The sequence below is a fragment of the Pteropus vampyrus genome, unplaced genomic scaffold (genome assembly GCF_000151845.1).
Source record: "Pteropus vampyrus isolate Shadow unplaced genomic scaffold, Pvam_2.0 Scaffold171, whole genome shotgun sequence".
Classification (NCBI taxonomy): Eukaryota; Metazoa; Chordata; class Mammalia; order Chiroptera; family Pteropodidae; genus Pteropus; species Pteropus vampyrus.
Genome location: NW_011888952.1, coordinates 2,982,217 through 2,998,907, shown reverse-complemented (window position 1 = coordinate 2,998,907; position 16,691 = coordinate 2,982,217). Strand labels below are relative to the sequence as shown.

The 16,691-nt window shown below is 51.0% G+C and overlaps 1 protein-coding gene across 13 annotated transcripts; it reads left to right on the top strand.

Annotated features, from left to right (window-relative positions):
* The first annotated feature begins 1,135 nt into the window (after positions 1 to 1,135).
* On the top strand, positions 1,136 to 16,619 carry BRPF1 (bromodomain and PHD finger containing 1). Of its 13 annotated transcripts, none has more exons than XM_023536842.1 (14): positions 1,138 to 1,752; positions 3,612 to 4,220; positions 7,667 to 8,626; positions 9,409 to 9,571; positions 9,977 to 10,108; positions 10,512 to 10,658; positions 11,422 to 11,731; positions 12,056 to 12,379; positions 12,678 to 12,995; positions 13,464 to 13,611; positions 14,182 to 14,318; positions 14,421 to 14,539; positions 14,906 to 15,060; positions 15,775 to 16,619. In XM_023536842.1, exons 2-14 carry the CDS (start codon positions 3,622 to 3,624, stop codon positions 15,956 to 15,958), a joined length of 3,696 nt encoding a protein of 1,231 aa, XP_023392610.1. In that variant the 5' UTR covers positions 1,138 to 1,752; positions 3,612 to 3,621; the 3' UTR covers positions 15,959 to 16,619. The 13 variants fall into 13 exon arrangements, with proteins under 13 accessions (XP_023392609.1, XP_023392607.1, XP_023392610.1 ...); XM_011370615.2 differs by having other exon boundaries at positions 1,140 to 1,752; positions 10,512 to 10,640; positions 12,678 to 12,962; XM_011370613.2 differs by having other exon boundaries at positions 1,140 to 1,752; positions 12,678 to 12,962.
* Positions 16,620 to 16,691: the final 72 nt, after the last annotated feature.

Sequence of the window (16,691 nt, the reverse complement as noted above, 5' to 3'; positions counted from 1 at the left end):
ACTAGCAAACATCTTAAAACGTTGATTTTTATTAAGATGGTTTTTGGAAGACATTGTATACAAAAACACGAACATTATAGTGGGTTGAATGCAAGGTATGCATTAAGATAAAAATAGAAGCTTCCAGACCCTTTGGTCTTTGTCCCACAACCATGGAAGACCCTTTCACGCTTTTCTTTGATGGCAAACTGAAGTTCAGCAGCAAGCATTGTTTAACATGTGGACTCCCTCTAGCACCCAAGTTTCCCAAAGGCAATAAAGCTTCCGAGCTCTGCTTTAGAAATAAAAAATTTGAGGTAGCGGGAATTTAACAACTTGCCCTAGTTCACAGCTACTTAGTGGCCCAGTCACATTAAAACCAGCTTTGTTTCGAGACCATTTTCCAATCGGCAACCCGTAGCCATGACGCATTTCCCCGCCAACCTACAGAGTTCCAGGCATCTGAATCCCATTTTACCGTACACAAGCCCTTTAACTCCCAATAGCCTTCTGCACCTCCCCAAATCCTGCCCCTTCCTTCGGATCCACACCTTCCCTCCAGTCCCGCTCCTTTACCTTCCCCAAGCTTCTTCCCTCTCCTTCAGCCACGCCCCGTTATCGCTAGCCCGGTCCCGCCCTTTCTCTCCAGTCCCACCCCTTTACCTTTCCGAAGCCCCTCCCCTTCTCTTCAAGCCTCGCCTCGTCTTTCCCAGCTCTATCCTTTCAACCTAAGCCTCTAGGCCTATCCATAGCCCCGTCCTTTCTTTCCTGAGACTCGCTCTTCAGTTTAGCCCCACCCTTTGTCCCCATCCAGTCCCTAGTCTCTTTACCAGGACCCGCTTAACAGATGGCCCCGCCCACTCTCCGCAAACCTTGCTCCGTAGTCTGGTTCAATCTCTTCCAGCCCCGCCCCGCCCCTACCCATAACTCCCGGCCTCCCTTAGGCTCCAGCCCGCGTCCCTCTTGCTCCCGGCCCTGCCCCCAGCCCCGCCCCATGGCTCCGGCTCCGCCTCGCCGCCTTCCTCCGAGACCAAGGCCAGGTCCCTACCGCAGCCGCGGCGCCAGCAGGAGGGAGGAAGAAGAGAGGGAGGAGGCAGAGGGGGAAGGGAGAAGGGCGGGCTCCTCACGCCCAGCCCCGCGCTCACCGTCCGTGGCCGCAGATTCGCCACAAACGGCCCGACCACTCCGGATCCCACGTACCGCTACTTCAGTCTCCAGAAACGCAACTCTAAGATGGAGGTGCTAGAGAAGCCCTGTGGGGTGTCCAGAGTCCCTCCCATGTCCCAGAGAATGGCTTCTCGAGCCTCAGCGGGCGGGCGGGGTTCTGTGGCGAAAGTGCAGCTCGGCAGCGCCGCGGCACCACGTTTACCCTGCGCAGACGCCGTCGCCGCCGCTGCTGCCGCCGCTGCTGTCCCTTGCCTTTGCCGCCACCGTCTCCGCTGCCGCCGTCCCCGCGTTGCCTCCGGGAGCCTCCATTGTTCCGGTGGCTCCAGGTCCTGAGGCCCGGCAACTTAGGGGCTCTCGAAACGGAAGGCGGCCAACGGAGTTGAGACACCGGGGCGCCGGCGGGACCGGGAGCGGCAGGGGTCAGCGCGGGAATCCTGGGGAGCCGGAGCTAGAGCGTGAGGCGGCAGGGAGCCGGGGTGGCGAGGTCTGCAGTCTCTGGAGTTGGGGCTCCCCCTCCCCGGCCCATCTTTCCCCCGCCGGCCTCCCCAAGTGGAGTCGGAGCCCCGGCGGGCGGTCCCGGCGATGAGCCCGGACTCGAGGTGGCCGGTGAGTGCGGGCCTGGGACCAGGGCGGGAGTGGCCAGCCGGGAAGGAGTTGGCTATTTTCGTGGGCGCACACTGAGCTGCCCTGCCCCGCTGCCCCTCGGGCCACTCCAGCCAGGAGAACTGACAGTGCATTCGCTCCCAGCCGTCATCCCGGGCAACAGTGTATCCCTTCGGGGTTGCCATGGCCAATTGCAGGAGGGGAGCCTTGTTTAACTTGTTACACTTCGACAAAAGGGAAACGTCGCCGCATCCGGGAGGGCTGCGGGCACGGCCTGGGCCGGGCCTGATCCCTCGGGCCCCCGCCTCCTACTTCCTCCAGCCCCCTGAGCTCCACCGCCGCCATACCCCTGGGCCCCGGGCCCTCCCCACGGGCTTTCAGGTCTAAGTTCTCGGCTCCCTCCCCTGTGCCTCTGTCGCTAGTCCCAGAGGAACAGCTGCCGGGGGGCAGGGGGGCGGGGGGCTCTGGGTTACTTCGGGAGCCAGGGCTGCAGAGCCAGCAGAGCTGCTGCGTTCACCAGGGACCCATCCTTGAAAGAGAGCTTGTTTGTGCCTCCGACTGGTCTGTTTTTAAAGACACAGCCCCAGGTAGGAAGTAGAAGCCAGCTGGAGTTGAAGGAGTAGTTTTACTGATGTGGAAGTCTGGAGCTTTGACAGAGAGGCTGAAGCAGCCCACTTGCTTCATTAAGTGGCAGAAGGAGAAAGGCCTAGAGGGGTCACTGTTTGTCAGAGAGCTCTGGGTGGCACTGCCTGGAGTGGTAACAAGCCCCTAGCTGAATTGTTAAAACTCCTGTAAGCCTGGAGAAACTGGGGCAATCTCTGACCAAGCTGGGCTTCCTGGGGGCTGGTGCCATCTGCTGTCTCCACTCACCCGGGAACACTGGAGAGGAGAAAGGGAGGGCCCTGAGGACCAGCACGGAGCTGAGTGTGTCTGAATTGTCTTGTTCCTGTTTGTACCCTTAAGGCCTGGTGCTAGGGCCAGAGCCAGGGCACAGGGCTTACCCTAAAGACCTCAGAATGAACTAATTCTTTCTGTAATCTAGTGATTTCTGCTAGAGTCCAGAACTAAATCATTGGCTGCCCATTAAAAGCTTCTTCAGTGGGCTAACATTAGCCTTCATCCATCTCCCTCAGCTCCAAATCTGGTGATCCCCTCATTCAGCTATTCATTCAACAGGTTATTTATTCATTTGCCAAAAACTGAGTGTCCACAACATTCCAGATACTGGGGATATAGAGGTATTAGGCTTTCGTGTCTGCACTGAACAGCTCCCAGTCTAGTGGGTGAGAATGAAATGCTACGGAAACACAGTTCCCCAAAGAAGAGACAAATCGCATCAGAAGTGACATTTGAGCTGGGTTTTGAAGAATGAGTAGGAAATCATCAATCAGGATAGAAGGCATTCCAAATAGAGATTATCTTGCAGGAATCAGAGATTATAACATTCAGGGAATGGCAAATTGCCCTGAATAGACAGAAGCATAGCTGGTGAAAAGGAGTCTGGAAAGGAGGACTAGGGTTAGATAATGAAAGGAGAACCTTGAATGTCCTCACAGGGAATTTAGATACAATCCTGAAGTAAGTTGAGAGCATCAGGAGGCTTCTAATCAAGACATTAAAATGACCGTTGCTACTTGATAGAAAGATTACTCTGGCCACATTATGTGAGATTAGGCTGGAAGAGTTAAGATATAGGTCAGAATGACCAGGCAAGAGGTGGCGAGGCCCAGAGTGTGGCCATGGTGTTTGGAAATGCTGTAGAGGTGGGGTGGCCAGGATCGTTGGGAGGGCTGAAAGGAATGGAGTGAGTAAGTGGCTAGGAACTCTTCCTAGACCTGTGCTAACTGATCTATACATTCTAGATGTGACAGCATGGGGGTGGACTTTGATGTGAAGACTTTCTGCCACAATTTGCGGGCAACTAAGCCACCATATGAATGTCCAGTGGAGACTTGCCGCAAGGTCTACAAGAGTTACAGTGGCATCGAGTACCACCTGTACCATTATGACCACGACAACCCACCACCACCACAACAGACTCCACTCCGCAAGCACAAGAAGAAGGGGCGCCAGTCACGCCCAGCCAACAAGCAGTCACCAAGCCCCTCAGAGGTATCCCAGTCACCAGGCCGTGAGGTGATGAGCTATGCACAGGCTCAACGCATGGTGGAGGTGGACCTGCATGGCCGCGTCCACCGCATCAGCATCTTTGACAACCTGGATGTGGTGTCAGAAGATGAGGAGGCCCCTGAGGAGGCCCCTGAGAATGGCAGCAACAAAGAAAACACTGAGACGCCAGCCGCAACTCCCAAGTTAGGCAAGCATAAGAACAAGGAGAAGCGCAAGGACTCCAACCATCACCACCACCATAATGCTTCTGCTAGCACCACACCCAAGCTGCCAGAGGTGGTATACCGGGAGTTGGAGCAGGACACCCCTGATGCCCCACCCCGGCCAACTTCCTATTACCGGTAAGGCCACCTTCACTTCCCAACTCTGGAACACTGATCAAGCAGGGCTCAGGAGCTGGAGAGAGGTGACAGGCAGCAGATAGGAGAGTGACAAGAATAAAGGATAGCAGGAGCACACTGGTCCTGCCAGGGCAGTGAAAGGAATGGTGCCCCAGCTAATGATGGTGGTACTTACTGTACACCACCAGATGCCAGGCCCTGCGCTGGTTGCTTTAAAGCTAGCTACTCCCTCATTTTATTCTGACAACCTTCTCAGGTAGGTATTGTTCTCATTTCACAGATGAGGAAACCACAGTTCAGAAAGGGGGCCAGACTTACTGAAAGTCACATGCCATTGGGTAGCTAAACCGGTATTCAAACCCAAGTGCCTCTGACTCCAAAGCTGTACTATTTCCACTGTATCAAAAGATCCCTTCTCTGGTTCCTGGCTTTCTCCATTCCATCACTATGTGACCTTGAGAAAGGCATGCAGCTTTTGATGTTCTAGTGATCCCATCTACAGAGCATGTTTAATATTCCTCTGCCAGCCTAAAGGTAGAAGACTAGAGACAATGATTTGATAAGGTTCTAAAAGTAATTTGTAAACCTGCAGAAGTAATTTTCCCATTATTTGCTCTGTCATTGTCACTTATCCTTTACCATGCATTAGCAGTAGTTCCATCACCTGTTTTGTACTCCTTCAATGGTCCTTTTATTCGTTTCATTTGTTTCTTGGTACCCTACTTCTTTCCAAAAATTAGTCACAGTGGCTCCTAATAAAGTCACAAGCATCAGCTAAATACCTTTAACATGAGGTAAAAAATGAAAGGGTGGGGCACTGTGGCGGTAAACTTACATACAGAAACTTTAGCTGGAGGATGGTACAAAAACCAAGTGTAAAACTTCCCTCTAAGAGTCTTGGCATCGAGGGAAAGAGGGCATTAGGATGAGTTATTTAAGGAGCAGTCCTTGGTGTCAACTAATTAGAAGGCCTGATCTTTGAGAAGGACTTGTAAAGGTTATTATATGAAAGTTTTTTGCCAAAAGTGCAATCCATGTGAAGTTATACTAAATCTCATAAAAAGCAAATATATGGAAACCCAAGTAATCTAGCCCAGTATGTCACTTTTCTCTCTGTTCACATGTTAGCCGGTCTCCTTTCTTTCTTCCATTCTTTTATCTCTCCAGCCTAGCTCCACCTCCTTCTGGCTTTCCACTGTCTCTTTCTCTTTTCTGTTAGCACTGTCATGCCCACCCGCTACACACAGACCCCTGTCTGGGCTTGCCCTCCCTCTTAATGGTGCTTTCTGCTCTGATAAGTATCTCAGCCCAGCTCTTTCTGCAACTTTTCTTCCTCCCTCCACTCAGATTCACTCTGTCCTACTAGGGATCAGGTCTGTTCACTAGGGCAGCAGTTCTCAGCTGGTGTGCTGCCATCAGTTAGGAAGTTTGCTGTGTGTAACTTATTACCACTGTTGGCAGAACTGCCCAGGTTTTTGGAAATTATTTGCTTTTTATATAAATTTGAGAAGATTTGGAGTCATCTCTCTAATAATACCACTTTCTCTTGCTTGTATCTGATATGCTTTCTTGAGGGGCAGGGAGAAGGTAGAGTGTCAGCTGGTATGCCAGGAATTGTACATGACATTCAGCCTACCTTATCTGTGCTACAGCCTGTAATCTGGGTGTACTGTGGGGGTGCATTATGCACCATCACATAATATCACATGTGTCATGGCAGAGAAAAAGTTTAGAGCTGTTGCCAAGCCTTGGAAGGGGCTGGATGGTTTACACTAGTCCTGAGCCACACCCTTTTTCGATGATGAGGATATTGCAGTCACCTTAGGGAAGAGGTAAAGGACTAAGGAAGAAGCTGCTTCCTATAGACACAGCATTTTCAGTGTCTCTCCCTCCCATGCACTCCCCGCCGCGCAAATGCCTTTCAAATGAACAACACTGAGAGCCTATTTCTGTGTGGTAAATCAGATGTGGTCCTTGCCTCTATCCTGTAGTGGAGGAGTTAGACACATAAACAGCTATAATACAAAGCAAGGTGCGTCAGGGCTATACAAAAGTTAAGAATAAAACTAACATTTATTTTGTACTTGCTTCATGCCAGGTACTGTTCCTGAGCACTTTACGTGTATTAACTCATTTAATGCTCACAACAGCTATATGAAATAGGTACATGTTAGCATTACCACTTTGAGATGAGTAAACCAAGGCCCAGGAAGGTTAGCTTACTTGCCTGCTGTCATACAAAGCATGGCTCCAGAGCCTATGCTTGCCTGGCCTGCTCTAGCACCCAGAGCCCTATTTTCCTTGTGGAGAGGGAAGGGGAGGGATAGGAACTAACATATATCTAAGGCCTGCCATGTGCCACTTGATTTAGCCCATTCATTTTTATAATTCCAGCCAGTCCTGACAGCATCTTTGTGAGTAAGTAGTATTATCCTCATTCTATCATCAGTAAAACCAAGGTTCAGAAAAGAGCAGTAATGTCCTGAAGGTCACAAAATGTCAGAGCGAGGGTTTAAATTTAGGTTTATTAGAAGCCAAAGTCCTGTTCTTTCCATTGTAGCTCCCTGTAGCTTTATAGTACTTGAATCCTAGAGCACCTAGAGCATGGTAAGGGTGTGGGGAGCCTGCTCTGCCTTCTAGACATCTGCTAGCCCAATGAGTGCTGCAGAGTGGAGTTTGAATCCTAGCTCTGCCACTTCCTGGTTGTGTGACCTTTCTGAGTTGGGCAATTAATTAACTTCTCAAAGCTTCAGTTCCTCAGTGGGTAATAACATTGACCTAATGGCTGTGGTGAAAAATAAATGTGACAGTTTAGCATAATGCCTGGCTTACAGTAAATGCTCAGTAAATCTTAGCTGTTCTGACTGTTATCTCCCAAGGCTATCCAGAGAACAAACACAGTGCCTATAGTTCGAGGGAGCCCTAAGCTGGTACTAGCAACAGCTGACAAAATCTGTGGCAGCTCCATTCAAGGCATTGCCAGCTTGTGCTAAAACAATTTATATATAATTTGCAAATGATACCTGAGGACTTTCCTTCCCCTGACACTTTGTGCCATTATCCAGACCATCCCAATTGGTCCTAGCTGCCTCATCCTCTCTTTAGGAGTCTGGCTGAGCCTCTGTCCCCTAAAGGAAGTGATATAGCAGCTAGGACACGAGGAAGGGAGGTTGTGTAGCAGCTAGGACATGAGCCTAGGTTCACATCCCAGCTCTACCACTTTATCACAGGGCATTTGGGGCAGGTGAATTAACCTCCCCAAATCTTAGGTTTCCTTTTCTGCAAAATAGGAATGATCACAGTACCTGGGGTTAAGGTAAGAAGACAAAATATGTAAAGGTACAGACAGACCTGGCCTAGAGTGAGTGCTTGGCAAATGTAATCTATTATCTTTAAGGCAGGGAAATCTCAACCACATGATGCTGAGCTGCTTGTGTGCACTACAGGTACATCGAGAAATCAGCAGAGGAGCTGGACGAGGAGGTAGAGTACGACATGGACGAGGAGGACTACATCTGGCTGGATATCATGAATGAGCGGCGGAAGACAGAGGGTGTTAGTCCCATCCCACAGGAGATCTTTGAGTACTTAATGGACCGGCTAGAGAAGGAGTCCTACTTTGAGAGCCACAATAAAGGTGACCCCAATGCTCTAGTGGATGAGGATGCTGTGTGCTGTATCTGCAATGATGGTGAGTGTCAGAACAGTAATGTCATCCTCTTCTGTGACATGTGCAACCTGGCTGTACACCAGGAATGCTATGGTGTCCCCTACATCCCTGAGGGCCAGTGGCTGTGTCGCCGCTGCCTACAATCACCCTCCCGCGCTGTGGACTGTGCCCTGTGCCCTAACAAGGGTGGTGCCTTCAAGCAGACAGATGACGGGCGCTGGGCCCATGTAGTGTGTGCCCTGTGGATCCCCGAGGTCTGCTTCGCCAACACAGTCTTCCTAGAGCCTATCGACAGCATTGAGCACATCCCACCAGCTCGGTGGAAGCTGACCTGCTACATTTGCAAACAGCGGGGCTCAGGGGCCTGCATCCAGTGCCACAAGGCCAACTGCTACACAGCCTTTCACGTGACATGCGCCCAGCAGGCCGGCCTTTACATGAAGATGGAGCCTGTGCGGGAGACAGGTGCCAACGGTACCTCCTTCAGCGTCCGCAAGACAGCCTACTGCGACATTCACACACCCCCAGGTTCAGCACGCCGCCTGCCTGCCCTGTCTCACAGTGAGGGTGAGGAGGATGAAGATGAAGAGGAAGATGAGGGTAAGAGTTGGAGCTCAGAGAAGGTCAAGAAGGCCAAGGCCAAGTCCCGGATCAAGATGAAGAAGGCGCGGAAGATCCTGGCAGAGAAGCGAGCAGCAGCACCTGTAGTGTCAGTGCCCTGCATCCCGCCACACAGGTATGTGGGGAGCAGGTGGACAGCTGGTGAAGGAAGAAGAAGCCCTTCTGAACACTGACAGCCCCCTGAGTGGAGTGACAGGGTTTGGTTATCTTCTTCCTATCAGGAGCTACATAGAAGTTTAAAAAAATCCAAAAGAGGTTAGCTCTAGTAGGTCACCTGACTTTTATATTGGGAGCCAGAAATTTCACATTTTATTTGGCAAACCTAACAAGTATTTTACACTGCCCTTAATTTTGATGGTGTGGTTTAAGTTAGGAAGAAAGAGGATGGAATAGCCACCAACTACAATAGAAGAAATGGTCTGACTCTAAAGGGAGAAAAGGAATGAAAAGCAGGGAAGGAGTTGCAAAGTGGTTACTGCCACAAATGAGGGCTGTAGCCATCAGTTATTTTTAGCTCTCTCTTGTGCTGTTTAGCTTATTTCCTATAGTTTACTGCTGTGCTTTGTCTTAAAACCTTCTAAGGCTCAGTCTGATTAGGGTATCCTAGGGTCAAATAGTACTCTGGGCTGCAGCGACAAGAACAGTCTTAGGGGTCAAACTCCCTGACCACCGGTGAACATGGTTAGGAATTGGTCTAGTGCTGGGAGCTTGGTTTCCTGTTTGCTGAGGTGCCATTGATGGCACTGTTTGCTGTTTGCCTTAAGCCCAATGTCAACGGGCCTTTTTGATGGTAGAATTATTCCCTATTCAGTCCTATTAGGAACTCTTACTAGCCAGGGACCCATGTTCTACTTAAGAAAATAAAGGCCCAATAGATTTTTATTTCCTGCTTTCCAGGCTCAGTAAAATCACCAACCGCCTTACCATTCAAAGGAAGAGCCAGTTCATGCAGAGGCTGCACAGCTACTGGACATTGAAGCGGCAGTCTCGGAATGGGGTCCCACTGCTACGTCGCCTGCAGACACACCTGCAGTCTCAGAGGAACTGTGACCAAGTCGGGGTACTGTGTCAGATTCCTTGTGGGCTCTCAGGACTAGGGCCAGAGGAGTAAGGACCAAGATTTGTGACTATAGCATCCAATGTCCAAGGGCTTAGGCTCTTTCCTTTTTTAAGCTAGCCCTCAAACCAGGATCAGTATGAAATCCTTACAAATTATCTGCTTGGTGGAAGGGCACTGTTCCTATGTGTTTGTTCATTCATTCACTCAACAAGTGTATACTGAGCATTGGTGCAGGGGACACTTGTAGGCTGAGGAGGTCCCACTTGAATTGGCAAACCTGCCAGTAAATCCTTATGCTCCTTCCTTTGTTTTTTCCTGCCTTTGACCCATTTCCTGTGCTCTTCTCACCTCTGGCCTTTTCTTTGGCTCCCTCATCATCTCCCGACTCCCTTTTTACCTCTACAGAGAGATTCTGAGGATAAGAACTGGGCCCTCAAAGAACAGCTCAAGTCTTGGCAGCGGCTCCGGCATGACCTAGAGCGAGCTCGGCTGCTGGTGGAGCTGATCCGCAAGCGGGAGAAACTCAAAAGGGAGACGGTGAGTGCTCCTGGGCCAGCTCTATTTTACAGAGGAGAAAACATATCTGGGAATAGAAAAAGCATGTGTACCCTAGCCAGGAAGCAACAGGACTGATAGAGTCAGGTCTCCGAGTACTCAGCGTGCTCTTGAACCCACTGGAAACAGAATGTCACAGCATGAATGGAACCCTAAATTATGTGATCTAGGTAGCTAGTGCTAGGAGTTCAGTCAAGGAAGGGAAAGGCCAGAGTACTTGGGGAGTTGCATTGGACGGGGCCTTGTAGAAGGTAGACCTGAGTGAGTACACTCAGCTGTGGTGGGTAGAAAGGAAGGCAAATTCCCAAACCAGCTGTGACCATCTCCTTAGATCTGCCAGGGACTGACCTGGGCCTGGCTGATTGGGCCTTTATGTGTGTGTCAGATCAAGGTCCAGCAGATTGCCATGGAGATGCAGCTGACCCCTTTCCTCATCCTCCTTCGCAAAACCTTGGAGCAGCTCCAAGAGAAGGACACAGGCAACATCTTCAGCGAGCCGGTCCCTCTGTCTGAGGTAACCGAATTGGACGAAGTAAGAATCCCTTCCCCTCACTCCACCTTCTTTCTCTTCCTCTCCCAGTTGGACCCCTGCTGCAGGTCTGGGCCAGGGACTAGGAGGGGACCTTGAAGAGAGGGGCTGGTGGCTCTGGGGCTCCAGGATGAACTGGAGCCACATGCATCACCTGGACTCTGTCTTATCCCTGTCATACCCCAAGGGCCCAGAATGGGAGGCAATCTGCACTCCTTCCCCAGAGGCAGGGACTGAGTCTGCCAAGTGAATAATCCCAGGGCAGGAAGACACTTTCGGGGTGCTGAACCCTAGAACGGACACTTTAGAAGGCTCAGCACCTAAAGAACCAGCTCTGAAGCCCTAGGTCCCGACTGGCAGACTCTTCTCTCTAAAAGGTATAAAATGAGAGGCCTGAGGCAGCAGTCTCCTTATAAGTCTTAATGATAAGTAAAAAGAGATATAGGAATGCAAGGTGGTGTTATTTCCAGAGGATTCCCCTAGCTATTTTCTTACTGAAGCCTCATATGGCTATAATTTCATTACTGTTTTCCAGGCAAGGAATAGGAGGCCCAGAGAGCTTAAGAGACTTTCCAAGGTCACACAGCTTGTGACTGATAAAGTCAAGACTAGAATCCAGCTCTGCTTTCCCCTGTGCTATATGCCTGCCTCTAACTGTGGTGGGAGGAGGTTGCTGGATGCATTTCAGGGGGTGGTGTTAGGAGTAGGGGTTCAGGGGGAATGAGGAGCATATCTCCATTTAGCCACACCTACCCTACTCTCCCAGGTACCTGACTACCTAGACCACATCAAAAAGCCCATGGACTTTTTCACCATGAAGCAGAACTTGGAAGCTTACCGCTACCTGAACTTTGATGATTTTGAGGAAGACTTCAACCTCATCGTCAGCAACTGCCTCAAGTATAATGCCAAGGACACCATCTTCTACCGGGCAGCAGTGCGGCTCCGTGAGCAGGGTGGTGCTGTGCTTCGCCAGGCCCGGCGCCAGGCAGAAAAAATGGGCATTGACTTTGAGACGGGCATGCATATCCCCCACAGCCTGGCTGGAGACGAAGCCCCACACCACACAGAAGATGGTGGGTGATAAGTCACACACATACATAGAGGCCAATGCCAGGGATGAACAGCTTTCCAAAGTCCCCTCCTGGGAGCCAACAGTGTAGGCGAGAAGCAGTTAGGCTGAGCAGTGGCAAGCTATCTCCAGGAATGCTCCCCAAGTAGCCAGACTGGGTAAATGGATAGCAATGTTTGCCAGTCCACATCTTGGTGCTGCTATTTTATAAATAGTCCTCGTGGAAAGCTGAGGGAAGAGGAGTGGGTTTCTTGCTGCCTGCCCAGATTTGAGGGGCCCAGAGGGCTATCCTGAATCTGATCTTTTCCTTCTGTATCCCCACCCCTAGCAGCAGAGGAAGAGCGGCTGGTCCTGCTGGAGAACCAAAAGCACTTGCCAGTGGAAGAGCAGCTGAAGTTGTTGCTGGAGCGGCTGGATGAAGTGAATGCCAGCAAACAGAGTGTGGGCCGCTCACGGCGTGCAAAGATGATAAAGAAAGAGATGACAGCCCTGCGGCGGAAGCTTGCCCACCAGCGGGAAACTGGACGGGATGGGCCTGAACGGCATGGCCCCTCCAGCCGGGGCAGCCTGACACCCCACCCGGCAGCCTGTGACAAGGATGGGCAGACAGACAGTGCCGCGGAGGAGAGCAGCAGCCAGGAGACAAGCAAAGGTCTGAAATCTGAAGCAAGCCAGACTGACTTCTGCAGCACACACTCAGCCTCTGCCATCCCCCAGGCAGAGGTCTCTCCTGCACAGCTACCTGTACTTTCTCCCTCATTCCCCAATCAGGGGCCTCTTAGCTGCCCCACTAGCTATTATGAGACAATATTCCCAATTCCATGACCCCCAAATCATCTCCCCAATTCTAGCTGGATTAATAGTCCTATACACCCAGGGCATACCCTGGACATCTACCCTTCCCACATCAGGCCCCTCACCAACTCTCCTTCTCTCTTTCTCTGCTCCAGGCCTGGGTCCCAACATGTCCTCAACCCCCGCACATGAGGTGGGCAGGAGAACCTCAGTTCTGTTCTCCAAAAAGAACCCGAAGACAGCTGGACCGCCCAAGAGGCCGGGCCGGCCCCCCAAAAACCGGGAGAGCCAGATGACCCCCAGCCACGGAGGCAGTCCTGTGGGGCCCCCCCAGCTCCCCATCATGGGCTCTCTGCGTCAGCGCAAGAGGGGTAGGAGCCCCCGGCCCAGTTCGAGCTCAGACAGCGACAGTGATAAATCCACAGAAGACCCCCCAATGGGTGAGCCTCACCATCACCCAGCCCCCCAAGAGAGTGAGCAAAGCTGTCATCCTTTCCAACATAACTTTCACCTATCCCTTCATTTGCCCATAATATGTCAGAGCTAGAAGGGCCCTTAGGAATCCTTTAATTCAATCCCCTCATTTTACAGACTGGGAAACTGAAGCCCAAAGACACTGATCCAGCTAGATTCCCATCTAGGGCCCCCTCCATTGTATCACTTCACTTTTTCTCTTCTCATCTTCCTTGGGGATCTCCTGCCCTTTAAGTCATTTGTGTCCTAAGGCCTGTAACTGCCAAGGGAAGTACAAGGGGTGGAGCAGGGCTGTGGCTAACTGTGGTGGACACTGCCCAGAGCTAGCTCTGCTGGCCAAAGTTGGAGGAATTTTCCAGCACAGAAGGGGAAGCCAAGCTCTGAGTACCTCTTACCCCCATGCCATCTCTGATCTATATCTTTCTGACCGATTCCTTCCCTCCTCCCCCTCCCCTCACCCAAACAAGACTTACCAGCTAATGGCTTCAGCAGTGGAAACCAGCCAGTGAAGAAGAGTTTCTTGGTATACCGTAATGACTGCAGCCTTCCCCGGAGCAGCTCAGACTCTGAGTCCAGCAGCAGTAGCAGCAGCAGCGCTGCCTCAGACCGGACCAGGTACCGGCCCTCCAGATCAAGGACCGCCTCTGGGATGCCTTTCCAGGTTTCCCTATGGGAGGTGGGGTGGCAGCCATCTCAGCCTACATTCAGGTGGCTCAAACCCAAGGTTTTCTGCAAAATAAATAGAATAGATGAGAACGTCACCATAATGAAATGAAGAGAACCATGCTGGGTTCAGGTGATGTTTTAGAACAGAGGATGTAAACTAATGCCTTGTGGCCTAGATTTGGCCTGCATATTTTGTTTGGCCAGCATGGTTTTTAAAAAAATCCAGAAGTGCCACATAACATTGCCAGTTTCTGTATTCTTTTTAAAAATAAGATCGGGCAAAAATCTGGCCAGCATTGCCTTTAGACAAGGCATGCACTCTCATCACTACCACTGCTAAATCCAGCCTACATCAGTTAAACCACTGCCAAGCCTGTGAGGGCTTTTGAATTTGAAATTCTTCAAGTAGCCTCTGCTTTCCAAAACTCTTATTAGACTCTGGGGGCTTAAAGAAGAGAGAACACCTACCATGCCATTCTCCTCTTCCCCACCTTTGAGATAAACTTTCCTTGTCCACAGCACAACACCCTCAAAACAAGGCAGGGGCAAGCCCTCCTTCTCTCGGGGCACATTTCCAGAAGACAGCAGTGAAGATACCTCAGGCACTGAGAACGAGGCCTACTCCGTGGGCACTGGCCGCGGCGTGGGCCACAGCAGTAAGTACTCTCACCCAAGACCAGGGATGCCGGGGGCCCAGTGTCCAGGCCTCACCAGCCCCGTGGCTGCTGATCTGCCCCCTCTCTCCCATTCCTATGAAGTGGTAAGGAAGAGTCTGGGCCGGGGAGCTGGCTGGCTGTCGGAGGATGAGGACTCCCCGCTGGATGCTCTGGATCTGGTGTGGGCCAAATGCCGAGGGTATCCATCATACCCAGCTCTGGTAGGCTTCTGCTTTTCTTATCATACCCCTTGCCTGTCATCCCCAGAATGCAGACTCAAAATTAGCAGACTTCCTATTTTGCTGAGCTGCAGAGCACAGGTCTTTGGCAGGTAGACACTTAGAAGTCCCCATTTAGTTTTTCCATCTCTCTCCTTCTTTCCCTTTGCCCCTTGGCCTCTGAAATAGTTCAGCATAGGAAAAAGCCAAAGGTCAGCATAATAGTAGCATAATACTAGGGTCAGCAGCCCTAGTAGCATAATAACTTTTCTCTGTTCCTACCTCAGAAGTACTGTCCAAATTCTTGGGTAGGGTAAGTCTTGGGGAAGAAGAAGTCTGAACCAAACCAAGGTCTTATTACACCCTCAGATCATTGATCCAAAGATGCCCCGGGAAGGTATGTTCCACCATGGGGTTCCCATTCCTGTGCCCCCACTGGAGGTGCTGAAACTTGGAGAGCAGATGACCCAAGAAGCCCGAGAGCATCTCTACCTCGTTCTCTTCTTCGACAACAAGCGAACCTGGTAAGGGAGGAGGGAAACATTTGGTGACTTACAGCCACAGATGCAACCCTGAGTATGGGGCCAGGCTGCCAGGAAACTCCAGCAACAGACAGACTAGGGTATGACAAATCAGTGAGGGAAGGACTGACCTTTGAGTAAAAGGGTTGTGTTTACCATGAGTCTGAGCAACTGAATGGGCAGCAGCTGACAAACAGCTGTGGCTAAAAAACAAAGGACCATCAGTGACTGTGAGAATTATAGGAATGGCTCCCCGCCCAGACTAAGGTGACTTCTAGGCTTAGTTTTCCTACCTCTGCCTCCATGGTGACAAGATGGGGATAAAGCAGGCATAAACCATTCAGGCTTGAATCCTTATTCTGTCACATTTACGTATGTAGTCTTTTTGTTAATTGTCTGCAGAGGATATTTAATATCAGTAAAGTCTGCTTGGACCCTGTGGGACGGGGTACCTGTTTCAGGTTAGGTCAGAGCTTCTCCTTTTTGTATATATAAGTAATACCCCATGATTAACTCCTCAGTGTGACTGTTGACTGGGCTTTTCATCACTAGACTTTGAGCAGTTCCTTGAAGGAGGAACTTTATTTCTTGGTCTCTAACCCCATTGCCCACCAGAACTTGGCCCTCAGATGTTTTTGAATGAAAGAAGGAATGAGGGAGGCTGATGTTTATTGCTCTCCCAGAGATGACTTATTTGTTCTTCACCTCATCCTACAGGCAGTGGCTGCCCAGAACTAAGCTGGTTCCTCTGGGCGTGAACCAGGACCTTGACAAAGAGAAGATGCTGGAGGGCCGCAAGTCTAACATCCGCAAGTCAGTGCAGATCGCCTACCACAGGGCTCTGCAGCACCGCAGCAAGGTTCAGGGCGAGCAGAGCAGTGAGACCAGTGATAGTGACTGATACTACCCAGCATAACCCAACCTACAGTGCCCTGCTGCCTCTCTCCTCCCCTTTGCTCACTGTCCTGGAGTGGCACCGGCCTCTGCACTGACTCATTCCTGGTCTTGGGGCCAGTCTCAGGGGAAGCTGGGTGGGGGAGGTCCCTCCTGCCCTGAGTGCAGCTGGACTGTACAGAACACTCCAAGGGCCATAGTGGCTCTGTACAAGGAGAGGGGAGGTCTCACAGGCCAGAAATCTCCAGAGACCTCAGCATTGTAGTGCAGGGTGGTGGGCCACGGTTAGGACACTGCATAAAACAGGCCATCCCACCACCCCTGCCTGCTTATGCCAGGAGAATCCATAACTGCCTAGTGGCCTGAGGCCTCTGCAGGTGGTGAGGTGAACGGGCATCTGCCCAGCCTAGCAGTGGGATTGATGTCTGTCCAGCCCGGAAGAGGGGCACTAGGTGACCCCCTCCCCTGCTGTTGTAAATACTGTAATTAGCGGAGAATTTAAATTATTCTCATTTGTAACTGCGTTTCCGGGTCGCGCCAGAGTCATTTGGTACTAAAAAGATTGGGGCCTGTCCCCACTTCCCTTCTTCCCATAGATTCCCCCCACCTTTCAAACTGGTTTGTATTTATTTCAAAGGAAGAAAATATATTGATTCTTAGAAAATAAATGGTCTGTTTGGAATTATTGGTTCTCGTCTTCTGCCAGGGCAAAGGGAGGTTCTGTCCCCCAGGGATAGTAA

Bases quoted from the DNA above. Each gene is read 5' to 3' on its own strand.
- BRPF1 (XM_023536839.1), top strand. From the start codon at position 3,622: ATGGGGGTGGACTTTGATGTGAAGACTTTCTGCCACAATTTGCGGGCA. The intron at 4,221-7,666 runs GTAAGGCCACCT...TGTGCACTACAG, and splicing joins CGGCCAACTTCCTATTACCG to GTACATCGAGAAATCAGCAG. The intron at 12,380-12,677 runs GTCTGAAATCTG...TCTCTGCTCCAG, and splicing joins CAGCCAGGAGACAAGCAAAG to GCCTGGGTCCCAACATGTCC.